This window comes from Elephas maximus, chromosome 10 (genome assembly GCF_024166365.1).
Source record: "Elephas maximus indicus isolate mEleMax1 chromosome 10, mEleMax1 primary haplotype, whole genome shotgun sequence".
NCBI lineage: Eukaryota > Metazoa > Chordata > Mammalia > Proboscidea > Elephantidae > Elephas > Elephas maximus.
In genome coordinates this window covers 94,518,591-94,541,873 of record NC_064828.1, presented here as the reverse complement: position 1 = coordinate 94,541,873, position 23,283 = coordinate 94,518,591, and the positions used below count along the sequence as shown (strand labels likewise).

General features: G+C 40.9%; 1 protein-coding gene across 4 annotated transcripts in view; it reads left to right on the top strand.

Annotated features, from left to right (window-relative positions):
• Positions 1-23,283, top strand: part of STON2 (stonin 2) — a 174,503-nt gene that overhangs the window by 12,973 nt on the left and 138,247 nt on the right. For 2 of the 4 annotated variants that reach the window (XM_049899774.1, XM_049899772.1), the window contains exons 2-3: positions 20,189-20,460; positions 22,334-22,609. In XM_049899774.1, coding sequence (XP_049755731.1) covers positions 20,373-20,460; positions 22,334-22,609 — 364 coding nt within the window. In that variant the 5' untranslated portion in view covers positions 20,189-20,372. Of the gene's footprint in view, positions 1-20,188; positions 20,461-22,333; positions 22,619-23,283 lie in introns of all 4 variants that reach the window. The other 2 variants (XM_049899773.1, XM_049899771.1) reach the window with 1 other exon arrangement.

Here is a 23,283-nt window from a genome sequence, read left to right as displayed (position 1 = left end):
TCTTCCTTCTGAAGTCGTTATCTTGCTGAATGGCACAAAAATCTGTTCACTTTTCCAAGTGTCTTTTTCATTTACTTCCTCAGTTTGTATGAGGCCCAAAGAGACTTCATTCCAGTGTCCTATTGATCTTACATCCTAAATGGCTCATAAAAGGATTCCTACTCTATCCCTCATCTTATATCTGATTACTATAATTATTAGCTGGTTTTCCCACTCCCCAGTCCGTCTTTCTTATTGCTCCAGAACGGTGTTTCTGAAATACAAACTGAGTCCTGTGACTTCCTCCACTTAAATAGTTTAATTGATCTCTGTTGCCTTAGTGACAAAACTCAACCTTCTTGGCATGGCTTACAAGGCCCTGACCGACCTAACTCCTTCTAACCCTTTTAGCCTCCTGTCTCACTACCCTCCTTCTGGCTCACTGCTTCAGTCAAACTGAATTACCTCCTGCTGAGGAAACACAACATGCTTTCATTCATCTCCTAGTCTTTGCATGAGCGTATTAACGTTTTATTGCAGCTGTTTTGAGTGAGGGCCTTACAAAATAAACTATTACACTTAAAACTTATGTCACACACAGAAGAGACATCCCTACTCCATCTCTGTGCATCACCCTACCCCTACCTGGACTTGTCTCTGACACTAACCCTAAATCTCATGCCACCCCTGAACTCGCCTCATTTGTGGGCCTCATCCTCCCTCACACTGTGCTGTACTCTTACTCCTCCTCTACACTTCTATCCCATCTCTGATCCATGCTCCAGAGGAGGGTCAGAGGTGGGTGATGTTCAGGAATGGAATTATGTTCAGTAGGGGGAATTCTGGGGATGGATGTAAAAATCAGGTATATTTGTTGCACAGACTTTTTGGTAACCAACAGTGGTTTTGCGTGGTAACACAACTGTTTAAACATTGCCAGGTAAAATGGCACCATTTAATCAACTGTATCAGAATGTCCTGCTTTGTTCTTATAGACGTCATAGTTCCAGCTTGGGATGTCCTTTCTCTCCACCTGTGACCTCTACTGTCAACTAATTTCTGTTCATCTTTCAAGCCCCTGTCCAGGGGCCACCTTTCCTCAGTTATTCTTTACTGATCAAGATTGGTCTAGATGCCACCCTCTGTGCTCTCATGGCATTGGCGGATTCTCCTGGGTAGTGTTGATCACACTCTATTGTGATTGTTTATCTGCCTGTCTCCCTCTCCAAGGCAGGGGCTGGGTCTTCACCTTCTCTGTCGCTATAATCTCACATATGCCTAACGATAAGCTCAATAAATGCTTATTGAATGAATAAATAAATGAATAAATGAGTGATGTTCTGTGACAGTCAATATTCTAATAACCTGCAGAAGCTCAGTGAGCACGAATAACTCAGAGTCCAAAAAGACCTATTAAATCAGCTCTTCAATTTCTAGCTTATGTGGGATTACATACCAGTATTGATCCCTTTCTAAGTTTAAACGTCATGTATTGGCTATCCCTGAGGCACCACCTCAGATCCTCTTAGCCCACCTGTTTCTGGGCTGCTGTAGTGACAGCTCTACTGGGCTGTACCATTCTGCCATCTGAGGCCACTGCTGGTGTTCCTCCACCACTTCTACATTTAGATGTGGGAGCTGGCTTCCCTTCTGCTCCTGAAGGAGCCAGATAAGGTACCTCAAAAGTGTAAGAAAGTTGTGCCCCCATGGAGTGAACTGTGGCAAGTGGGGAACCAGAAGTGGTAGGGAGATGACAGATATGTTCCCTCTTCTGGTATCACCCCTCTCTGATGGATGCTTTTGAGACTCAGTAGTTCCTTACGGACTCTTTGGAGATGTCACATATGACTGGGCAACAAGCTACATTTCTTGTGAATCATGGCCAGCTCAGTCCCACTCCATCTTATATTTGCTCTCCCTCTCTGCATCACTTGTCTTCTTCTGTCACTCTTGTTCCCCTGGGATTGCTATAAATCACTAGCATAAAAGCTTGGCCACTGGTTCTGGTTTCTAAGGAACTTGGCCTTTCAACCTGCTGCCACTTCCCTAGAGGAACATGGGTCCGTGAGTATAGAAGAGGGGAGGAGTGTCCCAGCTGTGGCTGTCTCCAGTGTGTAGATCTGATGGGGTGTAGTTGGAGTCTTGGCATCGACCATGTAGGTCCTGTGCTGCTTTCTCCTTGGCAGAGTGGCACTAAACCCGTTGCCGTCAAGTCAATTCCATCTCATAGTGACCCTACAGGACAGGGTAGAACTGCTCCGTAGTGTTCCCAAGGAGCGTCTGGTGGATTTGAACTGCCAACCTTTTGGTTAGCAGCCATAACTTTTAACCACTGTACCACCAGGGTTTCCTGAGTGGCACTGGCCAACTTCATTTAGTGACACTGGGCAGAAAAGCTCATTAGTAGAAAAAGATCTATCACACAGGATCTACTAACTGGTCCCTTTGCAGGCTGTTCATCCAGGCCATGATGTCTTGTTAAAAAAAAAAAAAATTCTAATTAAAAAAATTATACATACACATATATGGAGCCTTGGTGGCTCAGTGGTTAAACTCTCGACTGCTAACCAGAAGGTCAGCAGCTCAAATCCATCAGCCGCTCTTTGGAAACCCTATGGAACAGTTCTGCTCTCTTCTATAGAGCTTCTGTGAGTCAGAATTGACTCTACGGCAATGGGTTTTTTTTTGTTTGTTTGTTTACACGTATGTACATATGTGCACGCACGCACACACACACGTCTGTAACTTTAAATGTCAGTGATGCAAAGGAATATTAAGTTCTTGTTGGTAGTTGCCATCAAGTCAGTTCCGACTCATGGTGACCTTATGTATAACAGAATGAAATGTTGCCGATCCAGCGCCATCTTCATGATTGTTGGTATGTTGAGTCCGTATTATACAGCCAGAAAAATTAATCCTTACAAGGATATGTTAGCAACTGGGTTTAAATCCAAATTCCACACTTTACTCCTTATGTGACCTTGAGAGAGTTAGCTAATCAAGCCTCAGTTTCCTCACCTGGAATACAGACATTAGTAATAGCACCTTATATTGTGGAGGTGTTGTAGGTTAGATGAGGTAATACATGTAAAGCAGTCAGCCTGGCACCTGACAGAATAAGCATTCCAAAAGTGTTTCTGTAGCTATTATTATTCTTGTTTTAAAGTATAATTTTAGTTGAGATTGTATAGTCCTTAGAGGTTTTGTTGGACTTTAAAGAGATACTTTCTTAGTTTGGAAATTTTTTGTAGGGAATGAAAATTTCATGCCTAGTTTTAATTTTCCCAGAATAGGTGGGAAGACATGATGCAAAATTTCTGTGAAAGTATCATTTACTGGCAGGGCATTTCATTTTCTCACTGCCGTAGGAGAGCTGGTGAGAACCCCATGTGATTTGAAGCTACTTACATCTATTTCCCATCATCCAGGTATTTTCAAGGTCTTTGTAAATAAGTTAATATCAATCCCAAATTACAAGTGTGGAAACAAACATGGAAAGGCTTTGCCATTGTGCTAAGGTCATTCAGAGAATTTGTAGCAGAGAGGATCCCAGGAAATAGCCTCTTGCCCTTCACCTGACGTTGAGTTTCAGTTTGTACCAGGTAAATAGAAAAGTGTGTCCTGCATAGAAGCGTGCAATCAGAGTGAACAGTGTGTATACTGGTAATTTTTTGCCTCTTTTACAAAGCTATATTAAGAGCCATTAAACTTTAAAACTGTTGTCATGGTTAATTATTAACTCCTTACAATTGGACTTCCAGTCCAGCTGCTCTACTTTATTCCCCAAATGCTTTCCTTCTGTGTAGCCTGTGATACGTGTGGGATACTGCAACAAAGGACGTGGTCCACCCTTAAGGAGCTAACACTCTAGTGAAATTTCTCAAGAGGCACCAGTGACCATCCATGGTTTATCTCTCTCTATAGCATTTGACCATATGGAAACCTCTCATTGAAAAAATTCGCTTGGCTTTTATGACCTCAGAGGCCTCTGGTTTTTCTCTATTTTCTGCCTCGGAGCTCTTTCACTTTGTTGTTGTGTTGTGTACTGCTGGGTTGATTCGAGCTTGTAGAGACCCCATGTCACAGAGTAGAACTGCCACATGGGGTTTTCTTCGCTGTAATCTTTACCAAAACAGATTGCCAGATCTTTCTCTCACAGAGCCACTGGGTGGATTTGAACCGTCAGCCTTTTGGTTAGCACCCAAGCACTTAACCCTTGTGTCACCAGGGCTGCTTCTGTTGCTTTGGGGTCCTTCTTTATTCCTCCCCGTGCCTCCTCCTCTTCTGTGTGTAGGCATGCATCATCTTCTTTATCTTTTTACTTCCTCTGTTGATAACCTGGAGTTGCTAGGTGGTACAAATGATTAATGTGCTTGACCCCTAACCTACAGGTTGGAGGTTTAAGTTCACTCAGAGGTGCCTTGGAAGAAAAGCCTGGGGATCTACTTCCAAAAAACTAGCCATTAAAAACCCTATGGATTAAAGTTCTACCCTGACACACAGGGGGTCACCATGAGTCAGAATCGACCTGACAGCAACTGATTGTTGATAACCTAGTCATTTTCTTGGCTTCGTATATCATCTTCCTGGATGACTCTACAATCTAACTTCTTAACCTGAATTTTTCTCTAGGCCTCAAGTCTGCATTTTCTACATCTACCTTTTTGTTTCACAGTCCTTGAGCCTCAACATATCCCAAATAAAACTCATTTCCCACTCCCACACCCAACCAACTCCATGCTTTAACCTGCCACTCCTAATTTCCCTAGGATATTTTCTGTGAACTTCTCTGCCCTCAGTTCGGCTACTAATGGCAGTGGTAGTCTTCTAATCACCCAAGTTTAATTGGTATTTCCTATCACTGTTGTTTCTTTTATTCATGCTCGAATGAAGGGCAAGCCCAAGGTTTCCCATAGCCATAGACATTTTCTCTGGCTTTCATCTTCTTTCCCAAACAATCAAGGTTTTCTCATGAACATTCAGCATTACCCTGCTTCTTCTAGAGTGTGGACGCTGGTGTGTGAGTGCATGCAGTGTAGCAGGGCTGCTGGGTGGTACAGTTCCAGAGGGCAGCATTCAGGTAAGGGGACTCTATTCACATTGCTTTCTGTGTGAATGGTGCCTCCTGGAGCTGTGTAACATACCGGTTTTATGAGTGTTAGGATGTGAGGGATAGACTGTTGGTGAGGGCTTCTGGAAGGAAGGGATACCAAAGACTTGAGTGGCAGTGAAAGAGTTGAGTGGAGTTGGCAGATGACCCTGTGAATGGGGCCTCCACATTGTACAGTGTGGTGCTCCTGCCCCTGGTACCTTCTCTCGTCCTTTGTTCCATATCAAGCAGTGCCACACATTCAGCTGGCCAGACCATTTCCTGCCTCAGCCTGAAAGGCACACCACTACTTCTTTTTGTCCCCAAATTTCTAAGGTCTCTCCCTTTCTTCTACTTTCACTTCCTGAATATCATGACCACAGGAACTAAACTCAGCAAGTTCTTGCCCTCTTCCTTTATCAGGCTGACTCCTACTCATCCTTTGTCAGTAGAAATAACAGTGCTAAGAGAAACATTTATTGAGCAGTTATTATTGTTTGTGCTAAAAGTTTTATAATCAGCATCTTTTTTCATCCGTATAGGAATCTCCGAAATAGATACTATTAGATGAAACTCAGGCTTACGGAGTTTAAGAGACTTTCTCATGATCATAGTTAGTAAGTGGGAAAAATCAGCCTAATTCCCAGAACTGGTGCTCCGGATCGGTATGCTATGCCTTGTCCCAAGACCCAGGTTAGATGTAGTCTCTTCCAGGAAGCCCCTGTACGCTCCCAAACCTCACCCTTGTGACCTTTGGTCGTCCTCCGTAGTAACCTACGTATTTCTCTGTTATTCAAGTTCAGGACCTCTCGGAAGTGGTGGAGAGGAACCTATGTACCTTCCTTCCTTTTTTTTTTTTCTTTTGAGATTCCCTATGTATTCAAAACTGAAGAAGTGCCAAGACAAGGTTAGAAAAAAAAAACATGGTATTTTTCATGCATTTGCGCTTGGCCTTGCTGGATTCTGTATTATTCATTTTGCTATCCCCAACATCTAGCATAGGGCCAGGGCTTGGCATGTTGTAGGCTCTTAGTCGTTGTTGGTTGGTTAAATGCCTGAGTCAATGAATAGTTGAAATAGAGAGAGAGGAGGAGAAGGAGGGAGAGAGGAAAAGAAAAAAAATCCAAGAACCAAGCAGTTATATGTATATACCACATTCGGTTTATCCATTCATCTGTTGCTGAACATTTGGGTTGTTTCCACCTTTGACTATTGTGAATAATGCTGAAGTCAACACTGGTGTACAAATATCTGTTTGAGTTCCTGCTTTCACTTCTTTTGGGTGTATACCTAGGAGTGGAATCGCTGTGTCATATGGCAATTCCAAAGAAGAATCGATGCCTTTCAATTACGGTGTTGGCAAAGAATATTGACTATACCATGGACTTCCAGAAGAATGAGCTGGAACAAATCTGTCTTTCAAGAAGTACAGTCAGAATACTCATTAGAAGAGAGGATGGTGAGACTTCGTCTCATGTATTTTGGACATGTTATCAGGAGGGACCAGTTCCTGGAGAAGGACATCATGCTTGGTAGAGTAGAGGGTTAGCGAAAAAGAGGAAGACCCTCAGTGAGATAATTGACACAGTGGCTGTAACAATGAGCTCAATCATAATAACAGTTGTGAAGATAACACAGAACTGGGCAGTGTTTTGTTCTGTTGTACATAGGGTCGCTATGAGTTGGAACTGACTTGATAGCACCTAACAACCGTAACAACATGACATTTCTATCTTCAACTTTTAGAGGAATCACCCAACTATTTTCCACAGTGGCTACACCATTTTACATTCCCCCCAGCAATGGGTAAGGGTTAGAATTTTTTTCCCCCCATAACAAGAAATATAGAGATGAATGATCATTAATACTGATTCAGTGACTTAGTGTGATTCTCTTAGCCTGTCCTTCACGGCTGCAATGTGGTCACTGTAGCTGTAGCCATCACAACCATGTTCAAGACAGGAAAAAAGAGAAACTAAGAAAGATTAGGCCTGTATGAGTTGCATCTGCCCCCTTTATTGGGAAAGCAAGACAAAATTAAAAATAAAACACTTTCTCAGAACTGTGTTTCTCACCATCCCTCCATTTATATCTCATTGGTCAGAAGTTAGTCAAATGGTCCTCTCTAGGTACCTGGGTAGGTACTGGGAAAGCAGGGAATAGGATTGTTGTGATTGGCCGAAACCTATGATGATCCATCCTCTGGTACTGGATGGTGAGAGGAAACAGCGAACACTATCAGCTATACATATTTTCTGAAAAGCAGAGTATGATGTAGTGGAAAGAGTAAAGAATTTAGAGTCAGGAAAGTTAGGATCTTATCCCAACTCTTCCACTGGTTAGCTGTGTGGACTAGCACTAGCTACACAACCTCTCTGAGCCAGTTTCTTTATCAAATGAGGGGATATCTGCCTTACTTATCTCAGGGTTATTGTGAAAATGGGCTGAGACGATCTAAGAAGTTCTTTGCATCCTGGGAGCATATAATAATTGTAATTTTGGGTAATTATCTGGTATAAAAATAAGGCTATTTCATTAATTTGAAGAAATGTATGTATTTGTATTTTAACATCTCTGAATATGGCCTCTAAGCTTCAATGAAATGTAGTAGTAATATTCTGCAAAGTGTCTTGGAAAGCCATAGGGTTATGCCCAGGGAATATGGCCACCATTGGAACCCAGGAGACTCCTGTAGAATCTCCAGAAACTGACAGTCTCATGTTGGAGCATCCAAAGCAGTAGACTCATAGATCTAAAATACGGATGAAAAAAAATTATCCACACAGAGCACCTACCATTATACAGGCAAAATATCAGCATCGCCGTTCCGAAAATATGAAACTGAGTGAGGTAAGCCGGTATGAGTTTACCAAGATGAAGTAAACCAGGACCTTCTAAGAGTTCATGGTCATGGAATGCATTCTGCAAACCTTAAAGCTTGATGTCCTACGGGGCCATTCACCAAATGTGACACACTGTTCAGGTGCCTGGGGATGCATTCAGGGTCACTGCCTCAGGAGTGCACCAAAGATCAGAGGCAATGCCTAACCCGTTTTTCAAACCAGGTGTTCCTTAGATCCTTGACTCTGAATGTGGGGCCATGGAGTTGTTGGGTAGCTCAGCCATCAGGATTGATTATTTTGAAGAAAAACCACACAATAGAATATCTTACAATTATAACCTTGGGCTACTAATCAAAATGTTGGCAGTTTGAGTCCACCCAGAGGCACCTTGGAAGAAAGGCCCAGCAGTCTACTTCCAAAAGGTCACAGCCATGAAAACCCTATGGAGGGCAGTGCTACCCTGAAATACATGGGGTCACCACGAGTCAGAATTGACTCAATGGCAATTGGTTTTTGGTTTATGGATATACATAGGAGTCCCTGGGACACAGAAATGGTTAACGTGCTTGGCTGCTAACTGAAAGCTTATAAGTTTGAGTCCACCCAGAAGCACCTCAGAAGAAAGGTCTGGTGATGTACTTCAGGAAAATCAGCCATTGAAAAGCCCATGGAGTAAGTTCTACTCTGACACATGGGGTTGCCATGAGTTGGAGGTGACAGACAACAACTGGTTTTACTTATTTACATAAATATCTATAAAAATGTATGTATGTGTATGTGTATATATAGTGATATACATTTGTGTGTGTGTTTCTATCTATATATATGTGTGAATATATGTGTATATGGTCACAGAAACAATATGACTTTAGAGGCAGGAAAGGTAGACATTTAGGGGTAAGGGATTGTGGTATACGTGACTGAAAGAAAGAGGGGCTTAGTGTATGCGGATGTGTGCATAGTCGCTGACTCTAGTAGAGTATAACACGTGTTCCTTTGGAGTTCTTCTTTATCTGTATTTGACTTGAGGTTGAGACAATCATTCAGTTACTTAGTTTTCATCGGGAATTGGAAGAGGATTGCTTAGTCACCTTTTGTTTTTCAAAAACGGAATATTTAAAAGAATTAAAAAAGTGATGAAAAGATAGGAAGGACAAACAACCAGGATCACTTACCTCCTTTACTCTTGCAGGAGCCCTGTTGCCATCGAGTCGATTCTGACTCCAAAGAGTGGCTGGTGAATTCGAACTGCTGACCTTTTGGTTAGCAGCTGAGCTCTTAACCACTGTGCCACCAGGGCATCAAGGCAGCCGTTAATTAAAAAAGAGTGTGTGTGTGTGTCTGTGCACGCGTTTCACTGAACTCTCTTCAGCTTCTATTATTGTGAACTCTGTTCTCCCATAAAGGAAAAAAAATTTGGAAGAATGAAAGTGAAGAGCAGCAGCGTTGCAAGTTCTTCACCTGTAAACCTGGTCTTTGTCATATGGTAATAGGGCCTCTAGGCTCTTTATTCTAAGAACTTATGACAAAGTAGCATGGTTATTTCAAGTTCCTGATTAAACTTTTGTGATTTCAGTAGTCCACTGTGACAGAATCTCAAAACGTAAAACCGTGCTTGATATTACGTTGTACCATTGTACTGGGTTCAATTCAGATTCTACATAATAGATGCTCATAAGTTGTTCGATTGTCTTAATATGATTTTTTGAGAGAAAGCCCAAAAGAAATGCCTAGGATCCATGTGGTCTCTTCCCATCCTTCTTTTCTTCCTAGTTTTCCTTTTGACCTTTACATGCTTGTCCCTGGTCAGGAAACAGCTGAAGCTGGAATTGGGGGTTTGAAATTGGCACTAGGCTCTAGTTTAAGATATTTCTGCATAAACCTCAAACAGATGACTGGGTAACTTTTGCCAGTAGCCTTAAAACCCAAGTAGGGGATACAGAGGTTTTTAAAGAAGCTGTGTGGTTGAATACATATGACAAAAAAAGATATAAAAGGAAGATGGCTACTTTGGCAACAGTTGAATAATGGGTTGGAGGGGTGGTGCTGAAGGCAGGGAGACAGGGAGGAGTATTAATTGTCTGGGGGAGATTCATTGAGGGACTGAACCAAGGCATTTGCAATGGAAATGGAGAGTAGTTTCAAGAGTTCAAATTCATTCCGAAGTTTAGGTTGTCACCATTCCAACCCCACGCACTCAGCACCACTTCTTATCCTCTTCAGATAAACAGAATGTGATTCACTGTCTGCTAGACACTTCATTTGTGCTCCCCATTCCTAGAATGCCTTTCCTCCTCCATATAACTGCTCAGAGCCCTTCCTTCTGATTTAAGATGCAGCTCAAGACAGCCCAGTGCACAAGCCCTCAGTGATTTCCCAATGCCCTTACTCTCTACTATCATGGCTGCTATTGAATGCTATCATTGGTGGATAGCTGGTCAGAATAGGCAAGAGAGCAGAGGATATTCCCCACAGTCAACTATAAGCTCCTTGAACCCAGTGATTCTGTCTTGTTCTTCCTTGTACCCTCAGGCCCTAGGGTGAACCCAGCACAGAGTGATCAGTACATGTTCTGATGTGGGCCCCTGACTTTGTGGAATGCAATGAGGTACGATTGTGCTTGATAACTTTCATCACCAAGCTTTGCTCAGCAAAGTCTGAGGAACCTTAATCTCCATATTTCTTGGATCTCTCTGTATTTCTAAACCTTCAGTGGCTCCCCATTTCCCACTGAACTCTTCTCCTTAGCTTTTAAGGTCCATCAATCCTCTCCCTCTACATTTTCACAGTAGATACCTCTGCTGTTGTCAGACTGGCCTTTTCACTGATACAGAAACAAGCTTCATGGAGGCCTGCTTCTTAATCTTCACTCATGCTTGTTCTCTGTCTTAGGACATTCTCATGCTTCCACACCAGTGGTCATTGCTCAGGAGTCCTTCAGATCCCAGGGATATCCCTCAAATCCAAGAAATGTGCCTGGTCCGTTATGCCTCCAGCTCTTGCAAGTCTCCCTGTGGCTAAACTGTCATAGCATTTCTGGTGTGTCCTTTAGCAGCCGGTTATTCTTGAACATGTTTTGTTTGCTATTGTTTCATGCATCCTGATCTCCCCAACAAAATTGCAAGCTGCTTGAGGGTCACCACCTCAAAGGGTGCCTGGTGCTTTTTAAGACACATTGGGCTCATAAATACGTATTAGAGGATTGACATAAGAAAAATCTATTTCTATGACTCTCATCTTATCAGCCAGCTATATTCTCCACCCCCAAATTTTAGTGTATAAGGGATGCTGAGAAAGTTATTCCTCTGAAGTGGTAAGCCAGAAACTTCAATTAATTTTTTCACATCTCTTGGTCAATCCCGCTGATAATATTGAGTCACTACTACTTTGTAGTGTTTTTTTTTTTAAAATTTTTATTAAGCTTCAAGTGAACATTTACCATTCCAATCAGTCTGTCACATGTAGGTTTACATACATCTTACTCCCTTCTCCCACTTGCTCTCCCCCTATTGAGTCAGCCCTTACAGTCTCTCGTTTCGTGCCAATTTTACCTTCTTCCCTCTCTCTCTATCTTCCCATCCCCCCTCCAGTCAAGAGTTGCCAACACACTCTCCCGTGTCCACCTGATTTAATTAGCTCACTCTTCATCAGTATCTCTCTCCCCCCCACTGACCAGTCCTTTTCATGCCTGATGATTTGTCTTCGGGGATGGTTCCTGTCCTGTGCCATCAGAAGTTCTGGGGAGCATTGTCTCTGGGATTCCTCTAGTCGCAATCATACCATTAGGTGTGGTCTTTTAATGAGAATTTGGGGTCTGCATCCCATTGGTCTCCTGCTCCCTCAGGAGTTGTCTGTTGTGTTCCCTGACAGGGCAGACATCGATTGTGGCCGGGCACCAACTAGTTCTTCTGGTCTCAGGATATTGTAGGTCTCTGGTTCAAGTGGCCCTTTCTGTCTCTTGGGTTCTTAGTTGTCGTGTGACCTTGGTGTTCTTCCTTTGCCTTTGCTCCCGGTGGGTTGAGACCAATTAATGTATTTTAGATGGCTACTTATTGGCATTTAGGACCCCAGGTGCCACAATTCAAAGTGGGATGCAGAGTGTTTTCATAATAGAATTGTTTTGCCCATTGATTTAGAAGTCCTCTCAAACCAAGTTCCCCAGACCCCAGCCCCTGCTTCGCTATCCTTTGAAGCTTTCATTTTATCTCGGAAACCTCTTTACTTTTAATCCTGTCCAATTAGGCTGACCTTCCTTGTTTTGAGTGTTGTCTTTCCCTTCACCCAAAGCAGTTCCCATCTACAGATTGATCAATAAAAAGCCCTCTCCCTCCCTCCCTCCCTCCCTCCCTCCCTCCCTCCCTCCCTCCCCCCTTTGTAACCACAAAAGTATGTGTTCTTTTCCGTTTTTTCTATTTCTCAAGGTCTTATAATAGTGGTCTTATACAATATTTGTCCTTTTGCAACTGACTCATTTCGCTCAGCATAATGCCTTCCAGATTCCTCCATGTTATGAAATGTTTCAGAGATTCGTCACTGTTCTTTATCGATGCGTAGTATTCCATTCCGTTGATGGACATCTTGGTTGCTTCCAGCTTTTTGCTATTGTAAACAGAGCTGCAATAAACATGGGTGTGCATATATCTGTTTGTGTGAAGGGTCTTGTATTTTTAGGGTATATTCCGAGGAGTGGGATTTCTGGGTTGTATGGTAGTTCTATTTCTAACTGTTTAAGATAACGCCAGATGGATTTCCAAAGTGGTTGTACCATTTTACAATCCCACCAGCAGTGTATGAGAGTTCCAGTCTCTCCGCAGCCTCTCCAACATTTATTATTTTGTGTTTTTTGAATTAATGCCAGTCTAGTTGGTGTCAGATGGAATCTCATCGTAGTTTTAATTTGCATTTCTCTAATGACTAATGATCGAGAGCATTTTCTCATGTATCTGTTGGCTGCCTGAATATCTTCCTTAGTGAAATGTGTGTTCATATCCTTTGCCCACTTCTTGATTGGGTTGTTTGTCTTTTTGTGGTTGAGTTTTGACAGAATCATGTAGATTTTAGAGATCAGGCGCTGGTCTGAGATGTCATAGCTGAATATTCTTTCCCAGTCTGTAGGTGGTCTTTTTACTCTTTTGGTGAAGTCTTTAGATGAGCATAGGTGTTTGATTTTTAGGAGCTCCCAGTTATCTGGTTTCTCTTCATCATTTTTGGCAATGTTTTGTATTCTGTTTATGCCCTGTATTAGGGCTCCTAGGGTAGATCCTATTTTTTCTTCCATGATTTTTATCGTTTTAGTCTTTATGTTTAGGTCTTTGATCCACTTGGAGTTAGTTTTTGTGCATGGTGTGAGGTATGGGTCCTGTTTCATTCTTTTGCAAATGGATATCCAGGTATGCCAGCACCATTTGTTAAAAAGACTATTATTTCCCCAATTGACTGACACTGGTCCTTTGTCAAATATCAGCTGCTCATAAATGGATGGATTTATATCTGGATTCTCAATTCTGTTCCATTGGTCTATGTGCCTGTTGTTGTACCAGTACCAGGCTGTTTTGACTACTGTAGCTATATAATAGGTTCTGAAATCAGGTAGGGTGAGGCCTCCCACTTTCTTCTTCTTTTTCAGTAATGTTTTGCTTATCCGGGGGTTCTTTCCTTTCCATATGAAATTAGTGATTTGTTTCTCTATTCCCTTAAAGTATGACATTGGTATTTGGATTGGAAGTGCGTTGTATGTATAGATGGCTTTTGGTAGAATAGACATTTTTACTATGTTAAGTCTTCCTATCCATGAGCAGGGTATGTTTTTCCATTTAAGTGTGTCCTTTTGAATTTCTTGTAGCAGAGTTTTATAGTTTTCTTTGTATAGGTCTTTTACATCCTTGGTAAGATTTATTCCTAAGTATTTTATCTTCTTGGGGGCTACTGTGAATGGTATTGATTTGGTGATTTCCTCTTCGGTGTTCTTTTTGTTGATGTAGAGGAATCCAAGTGATTTTTGTATGTTTATTTTATATCCTGAGACTCTTCCAAACTCTTCTATTAGTTTCAGTAGTTTTCTGGAGGATTTCTTAGGGTTTTCCATGTATACGATCATGTCATCTGCAAATAGTGATAGCTTTACTTCCTCCTTACCAATCTGGATACCCTTTATTTCTTTGTCTAGCCTAATTGCCCTGGCTAGGACTTCAAGTACGATGTTGAATAAGAGCGGTGATAAAGGGCCTCCTTGTCTGGTTCCCGTTCTCAAGGGAAATGCTTTCAGGTTCTCTCCATTTAGAGTGATATTGGCCGTCGGCTTTGCATATATGCCCTTTATTATGTTGAGGAATTTTCCTTCAATTCCTATTTTGGTGAGAGTTTTTATCATAAATGGGTGTTGGACTTTGTCAAATGCCTTTTCTGCATCAATTGATAAGATCATGTGGTTTTTGTCTTTTGTTTTATTTATGTGATGGATTACATTAATGGTTTTTCTGATATTAAACCAGCCTTGCATACCTGGTATAAATCCCACTTGATCAGGGTGAATTATTTTTTTGATGTGTTGTTGGATTCTATTGGCTAGAATTTTATTAAGGATTTTTGCATCTATGTTCATGAGGGATATAGGTCTAAAATTTTCTTTTTTTGTAATGTCTTTACCTGGTTTTGGTATCAGGGAGATGGTAGCTTCATAGAATGAGTTGGGTAGTATTCCGTCTTTTTCTATACTTTGAAATACCTTCAATAGTAATGGTGTTAAGTCTTCTCTGAAGGTTTGGTAGAACTCTGCAGTGAAGCCATCTGGGCCAGGACTTTTTTTTGTTGGGAGTTTTTTGATTACCGTTTCAATCTCTTTTTTTGTTATGGGTCTATTTAGTTGTTCTACTTCTGAATGTGTTAGTTTAGGTAAGTAGTATTGTTCCAAGAATTTATCCATTTCTTCTAGGTTTTCAAATTTGTTAGAGTACAATTTTATGTAGTAATCTGATATGATTCTTTTGATTTCATTTGGTTCTGTTGTGATGTGGTCCTTCTCGTTTCTTATTCGGGTTATTTGTTTCCTTTCCTGTTTTTCTTTAGTCAGTCTAGCCAATGGTTTATCAATTTTGTTAATTTTTTCAAAGAACCAGCTTTTGGCTTTGTTAATTCTTTCAATTGTTTTTCTGTTCTCTAATTCATTTAGTTCAGCTCTAATTTTTATTATTTGTTTTCTTCGGGTGCCTGATGGATTCTTTTGTTGCTCACTTTCTATTTGCTCAAGTTGTCGGGACAGTTCTCTGATTTTGGCTCTTTCTTCTTTTTGTATGTGTGCATTTATCGATATAAATTGGCCTCTGAGCACTGCTTTTGCTGTGTCCCAGAGGTTTTGATAGGAAGTATTTTCATTCTCGTTGCTTTCTAAGAATTTCCTTATTCCCTCCTTGATGTCTTCTATAACCCAGTCTTTTTTCAGGAGGGTATTGTTCATTTTCCAAGTATTTGATTTCTTTTCCCTAGTTTTTCTGTTATTGATTTCTAGCTTCATTGCCTTGTGGTCTGAGAAGATGCTTTGTAATATTTCGATGTTTTGGATTCTGCAAAGATTTGTTTTATGCCCTAATATGTGGTCTATTCTAGAGAATGTTCCATGTGCGCTAGAAAAAAAAGTATATTTTGCAGCAGTTGGGTGGAGAGTTCTGTATAAGTCAATGAGGTCAAGTTGGTTGATTGTTGTAATTAGGTCTTCCGTGTCTCTATTGAGCTTCTTACTGGATGTCCTGTCCTTCTCCGAAAGTGGTGTGTTGAAGTCTCCTACTATATATGTGGAGGTGTCTATCTCACTTTTCAATTCTGTTAAAATTTGATTTATGTATCTTGCAGCCCTGTCATTAGGTGCGTAAATATTTAATATGGTTATGTCTTCCTGATCAATTGTCCCTTTTATCATTATATAGTGTCCTTCTTTATCCTTTGTGGCGGATTTAAGTCTAAAGTCTATTTTGTCAGAAATTAATATTGCTACTCCTCTTCTTTTTTGCTTATTGTTTGCTTGATATATTTTTTTCCATCCTTTGAGTTTTAGTTTGTTTGTGTCTCTAAGTCTAAGGTGTGTCTCTTGTAGGCAGCATATAGATGGATTGTGTTTTTTTATCCAGTCCGTGACTCTCTGTCTCTTTATTGGTGCATTTAGTCCATTTACATTCAGCGTAATTATAGATAAGTAAGTTTTTAGTGCTGTCATTTTGATGCCTTTTCATGTGTGTTGTTGGCCATTTCATTTTTCCACATGCTTTTTTGTGCTGAGACGTTTTTCTTAGTAGCTTGTGAGATCCTCATTTTCATAATGTTTAACTTTGTGTTTATTGAGTCGTTACGTTTTTCTTGGCTTTTTTCTTGAGTTATGGGATTGATATTCCTTTTTGTGGTTACCTTTTTATTTACCCCTATTTTTCTAAGTATAAACCTAACTTGTATCCTTCTATTTCGCCTTGTATCACTCTCCATCTGGCAGTTCAATGCCTCCTATATTTAGTCCCTCTTTTTGATTATTTTGATCGTTTATCTATTGATTTCCATGATTTCCTGTTGTGTGTATTATTTTGTTTATTTATTTATTTTTTAGAATTAGTCTTAATTTGTTTGTTTTTGTGCTTTCCCTGTTTGAGTTGCGTTGATATCAGGACGTTCTGTTTTGTGACCTTGTATTGTGCTGGTACCTGATATTATTGGTCATCCGGCCAAACAATCTCCTTTAGCATTTCTTGCAGTCTTGGTTTAGTTTTTGCAAATTCTCTAAACTTGTGTTTATCTGTAAATATCTTAATTTCTCCCTCATATTTCAGAGAGAGTTTTGCTGGATATATGATCCTTGGTTGGTGGTTTTTCTCGTTTAGTGCTCTGTATATGTCGTCCCATTCCCTTCTTGCCTGCATGGTTTCTGCTGAGTAGTCTGAACTTATTCTTATTGATTCTCCCTTGAAGGAAACCTTTCTTTTCTCCCTGGCTGCTTTTAAAATTTTCTGTTTGTCTTTGGTTTTGGCAAGTTTGATGATGATATGTCTTGGTGTTTTTGTTTTTGGATCAATCTTAAATGGGCTTCGATGAGCATCTTGGATAGATATCCTTTCTTCTTTCATGATGTCAGGGAAGTTTTGTGTCAGGAGTTCTTCAACTATTTTCTCTGTGTTTTCTGTCCCCCCTCCCTGTTCTGGGACTCCAATTACTCGCAAGTTATCCTTCTGGATAGAGTCCCACATGATTCTTAGGGTTTCTTCATTTTTTTTAATTCTTTTATCTGATTTTTTTTCAGCTATGTTGGTGTTGTTTCCCTGGTCCTCCAGAAGTCCCAGTCTACATTCTAATTGCTCGAGTCTGCTCCTCTGACTTTCTATTGCGTTGTCAAATTCTGTAATTTTATTGTTAATCTTTTGGATTTCTACATGCTGTCTCTCTATGGATTCTTGCAACTTGTTAATTTTTCCACTATGTTCTTGAATAATCTTTTTGAGTTCTTCAACAGTTTTATCAGTGTGTTCCTTGGCTTTTTCTGCATTTATCCTAATTTCATTTGTGATATCTTTAAGCATTCTGTAAATTAGTTTTTTATATTCTGTATCTGATAATTCCAGGATTGTATCTTCATTTGGGAAAGATTTTGATTCTTTTGTTTGGGGGGTTGGAGAAGCTGTCATGGTCTGTTTCTTTATGTGGTTTGATATGGACTGCTGTCTCCGAGCCATCACTGGGAAACTAGATTTTCCAAGTAGTCAGCTGGTGCGCTGGCTCCTAGTTCTGAAAACAGTCGCTGTCTGCCCGTATTTGTTCGTTTTCCGTCTCTAAGTCTGTGCTTGTTGTTCAGAGTTCGTAGATTGTTATGTATGTGATCGATTCCCTTGTTTTTCCGAGTCTTTGTTGCAAGAGGGATCCGCGGTAGCGTCCACCTAGTCCGCCATCTTGACCCCCGCCGCTACTTTGTAGTGTTTTTGAACATCACTTTATGATTCACAATTCTAAAAATGGGGTGAGATTTTTACCCAGAAACCAATTCCAGTATGAGCTTAGCCTCGGTTAATGAGTTCCTCTGTAGCTTTCCAGCTGCTAGCACAGTACTTCTCAAGATGTAGCATCTTATGACTTACTGGATGTGGCTTTTTCTTGAACATACACCTTAAAGCCATTTCACAGGGTTATGGTAGGTGGTTCCCTGTAATAAATTTTTCCGCCAGTCTTTCTGGAGGCTGTCATTATCTGTAACTAGGCTATGTCCAGATCTGAGAGGGCCAAGCTAAGCAAGAGTAAATAGAGCTTTGGGGCTCTTCTTCCATTCATACTTTCTGAGTAATGGTCTTGGTTTCTTAGCCAGACTGTGCCTGCATCTGTAAAGAGGAGGTTGCCAAATTGGCCTTCTGGCCCATAACTCCACTTAGCGTCTAGGGGAACTGCTCTAAAAACTACTGAAAAGGAAAAATCTCTAAAACCAGAATGTGTAAATGACAGAAATGGGTGGTTTCATGAAACCTGCACCGTAGTTTTAGGACATCCACTAACTAGCTATGTAACCTGGCCAAGTCACTTAACAACAGCAGTGATGGCTGTAGCTGACATTTATCAAGGGTTCGAAATGGGGCGTGTCCCTTAGTAAGCCCTCGGTATGTTGTCCTGCTATTATTATCATTGTCATTGTTATACCACGTACTAAGCACTTGATGTACATTACATTATCTCACTTATTCATAGATTTATGAAGTGAGTTTTGTTATAATCCTTGCTGTACAGAGCAAACTGAGGCTTAAAGAGGTTAAATAATGAGCCCCAATCCAGACAGTCTAAACATGGGCCCATGCTCTCAATCCTGGTTGCTACACTTGATTTCCTTGGACTTCAGTTTTACCATTTATAAAACTTGGGAGCTGGACTATTGGTTTTTCAGACCGTCCAGCTCCAAAATTTCTAGGTGCTTTACCCATTACCCACACTGCTTTCCTCCTCTCCCTCCCTTCCCCCTGCACCCTTCCCCCACTCATCCCTAAGTTTCCCTGGGTTCATCATCATGGGATCGGCAGGCAGTTTCCCTCCTTGAGTTATGACACTGCGTGTGTCAGCACATGCAATTGTATTGTGGCTTTTCTTTGCCTGGTTTGTGTATTGCTGTTGTGGTGAGAGGAGGAATCTGACTTTTCAGCTTTACTGCCATTACCTTGGCCTACAGCCTTTACCTCATTGAGTGACACATTTGATGGGGCTTGAGAAAGGCTTCATGGACAGAAGCCAGTGGGAGTCATTCTTTGGGTTTGTGGGCTCCACATTGTGCCCTGGGAAGACCTGGTTTATGGGCACTGTACTCTCCAGGCTATTTGTGCAGGTCTTGTCCCACGGTGGCAAGGATTTCAGAAGAGTCAGTGGGAGAGGAGATTCTGGGCTTTCCCTCCTCTGTACAGCTTGGGTATCCTGGCACATTTCCACACGGGGAGTTTCCCAAGACATTAAATTAGGTAATTATAGTTCCATTGTAATTTATGTTTTTAAAAGTGTTGTAGTTCTCTAATACTTTTCTTGTGGTTGTGACTTAAAGGTTAAAGTGTTTTGGCTTGAGAAGTTTTTTTCAAGTTGTAAAAAGGCATTAAACAAAATATAAGTCAAGTATCTTGCAGTATATATAGCATAATTGCAGTGTGAGTAAAGGCTAGATTTTATATACTAATTCAGATATGCCCAGATTGAAAACACGTTTCTTAATTCAGACTTTCACTGAAGCAAATATTCCGTATCTCCTTATTCCAAATTAATAAGGTGACTCCTTTCTATTTTTTTGATTGGTAAACCATGCTTGGACATACCATCTGGAGATTGTTGGGTTTCTGCCAAAGATTTAAATCAGGCTTGGAAAGAGCTACCTGCCTAAGGCAAGAAACTACACAGATTTGATGGAAAAGAACAAGCTTTTATTTCACCATCTGGCAAAAGAAAGTGAAAGTGCTTTGAAAAGTTTCAATATAGTATTTGTTATACAATGGTAGCATTGTATTATAAATAAAAGTATTTCTAAAAAACAAGAGTTGGGCAGATTAGGAAATCTAATTGATAAAATTTGTGTGATTACTTACAAGTCTGATATAGAACTTATCCAGAGATCTTGATGCTCAAGGCAAATATTTGAGTATGAGAACTGGGGGCAAGATACACAGAAAGAAGTAAGCCAAGTTGAAAACCATCTCAAGCCCTATCATGGGCAGCACTGAAAGCCCTAGACCTTTGTGGACTGAGTATAATGTGATAGTTATCTTTTTAAATTTTTATTTATTTTTCTAAACAGATTTCTGCTTAGCTGATTGATTAATCGAAGGCAAAATGGGCTAATATATCTACGTTCAGAGTGCCGTCCTCTGCAAGGCCTCTGTGACAGACCCTAGGCCCAAGTCCACTCTGTCTCCACCCCAGACATTACTCTGGGGTCCACCTGAGGCTAGCAGTGTGAAGATGACCAGCACCTTACTAGCATGATGACCTTGGACCATGTGATTGCTACCCACCAATCGGAGTGGGTCTCCTTCAATGAGGAGTCACTCCATCCCATCTCTTCTGAGGGTAAGTGCTTTCATTTCCTAAGGTAGAAAGATTGACAGAACACCACAGCTGTTTGTTATGGCTTCTAGTTGATCAGTCTTTGTGTGGGATCTTATTCCAAAAAAAAAAAAGTCATTTTGTCATTTTCCTGCAATGCATGAATTCTTCCACTTAGAAGCCTGGAGGACATGTCTTAGAAACTTTAGAAACCCCAGCAAAGGCCTAGAAACTCTAGAAGTATTGACTTCTTCCTCCCAAGAAACCTAAGTTTCATGTTTACAAAGTACTTTACTCTCAGCCTTTTTGGTTGTTATTCCCAATAGCAATTTGGATTTTCTCAATTTTTAAGCCTAGTTCTTAGGTGTGCCAGGCCCTAGAGCCATATTTCTTGACTTCTAATCCTGGCTCCATCACACATGAATCAGGTGCTCTTGGGTAGATTATTTATTTAAGCTCTCTATGTGGTAGTTTTCTTATACGTACAAAAGGAGTAATGATAGTACCTGCCTCATGGGTTGGTGTGAGGATTAAATGAATTGATATATGTTATAAGTGCTCAGAACCATACATGATCAAGATGAAGATGACTGTATTGACACCGAGGGAATTGGTGCTCAGGGCTAAAGGTCAAGGCAGTGTCCAAAGGTATTTTCAGAGCCATGTCAGCTGATTCTTTTCCACTGCACCTGCAACTGTTGTTGTTATTGTGTGTCCTCAGGTTGATCCTGACTCACTACTGACTGAAATGATTCCTGCTCCATTTATAGCACCTGGGAAGTGTGACCCTACGGGTGTCCTATCCAATATTGTAGCCATGTAGCTAGTGAGTCCTTGAAATGTGGCTAATTCAAATTGAGATGAGCTGTAAGTGTAAAATACACACTGAATCTCAAAGACTTAGTTAAAAAAAAAAAAATAGTTAAATGCCTCACTAATAATTTTTATATTGACTATATGTTAGAATTATGTTTTTTTAATTAAAATATGTATTCTTTTTTGTTAAAATGTGTATCGTTAAAAATTATTTTGCCTCTTTTTACTTTTTGATGTGGCTACTAGAAAATTTAAAATTACCTGTTTGGTTCCCTTTTTCTGTCCAAAGGCTTTGATTACAAGCAGATGGACCAATTTGTTTGGCTACTGTTGGGAGAGAAGAGTTTCATATTAGTTCTTTGATTTTTAAAACATTTCTTACAGTAAATTCGACTTTTTTTGGTGTACAGTTGATGAATTTTAACACCTGTATAGATACATGTAACCGCCACCGTAATCAGGATACAGCTCTTTTATTTATTTATTTATTTTGAAGTTTTTTGAAAACTGTTTAACGTTCTGTCTGTTTCAGAACAGGAGAGTGACAGTAAAGCTACATGAAGACCTTGCATCTCACATTCAGCCAGTCATTAGTGCAGAGGTTGCATCTAGTGGCCTACAGACCTATGTAGTTTGGACTGTATGGAGTTCGAAGTTTGAATTTGAGTGTCTTCAGTCCAGATAGAGGCTCACCTGTTAAGCTGCAGTCTCCAGCAGTCCCTATTGCCTTTCACTTATTCCACTCAACTCACATTTCTTGCTTGGCCTCTGTAGGCATTTTCATTTGCAGCCCTGAGGCACTAGAGTGGATGCTGGGATAAAAATAGTGAACAATACTCCCAGTCTCAGCCTGCCTAGATATTGACTTAGGGATATGCTAAAGTTATGAGTTTTACACATTATTAGGAAAACAGTCCTTTAGCATAGAGGTGAGATGGGCATGGCTTTTTCCTCTTCTCTTCCCGCTGAAATGGTAAGCCCTGTGGTCACCCTTTCTCTGTCCTTTACTTGTGCCTCCCACAAGACTGTTCTGAAGAGTGGCCTTCCTCACCACGATGGTGGTTTCTGGTGTGTGTTTCAGGAGGCACTGAAGAGCACCTCCCAAGACTGTCGTCTTCCTCAGACCAGTCTGAGAGCTCCTCTGGGGAGAACCACGTTGTAGATGGAGGCTCCCAGGACCTTTTTCCCTTGGAGCAGGATGACTCCTCAGAAAAGATAGGCCTCATCTCTGAAGCGGCCTCACCTCCTGGGAGCCCTGAGAAGCCCATTCCTGACCTGGCCTCAGCCATCAGCAACTGGGTTCAATTTGAAGATGACACACCCTGGACCACCACGTCACCACCTCATAAAGAAACAGGTGAGACAGGTGAGGAGGATAAAAAGGGCTCTGGCTTAGGAATGTGCTCACCATGGCAGGTTTTCCACAAGAGGACTGTAGGGTGCCAGGATTCTGTTTCCCCTATTCCAGAGCCCTGAAGCATTGACCACGTGGGAGAGAGCAGAAGAGCGCTCATCTGGTTTAATTCTATAACTAGTTTGTTGAGGTAAACATGGAAGAATTTATATCTTCTGGGCCATTTCCAACCTGTTACCCTTGCCCTAGTTGCCGACCTGCCTTTGGAACTATGCATATATATTTATCTATTAGGAATTGCAATTATATTTAATCAGCACCTAAATTGCAAGCTTCTTAGAAGTAGAAATGAATGTCTCTCAAAATGTGGACCACCCACCCTAAACCTATTGCCGACAGTCAGTTCTGACTCATAGCAACCCCATAGGACAGTGTAGAACTGCCCCGTAGGGTTTCTAAGCCTGTAAATCTTTACAGAAGCAGACTGTCACATCTTTCTCCCACAGAACGGTGGGTTCGAATCGCTGACCTTTCAGTTAGCGCTGGGTGATTTAACCACTGTGCCACCAGGGCTCCTAGTTTAATAGAGTTCAATGTGATTTGTTAAACATGGAGATTCTAGGTCCCTAGACCTCTGTTAAATCTCTTTAATTCATGGCATTTAAATGACCAAAAGC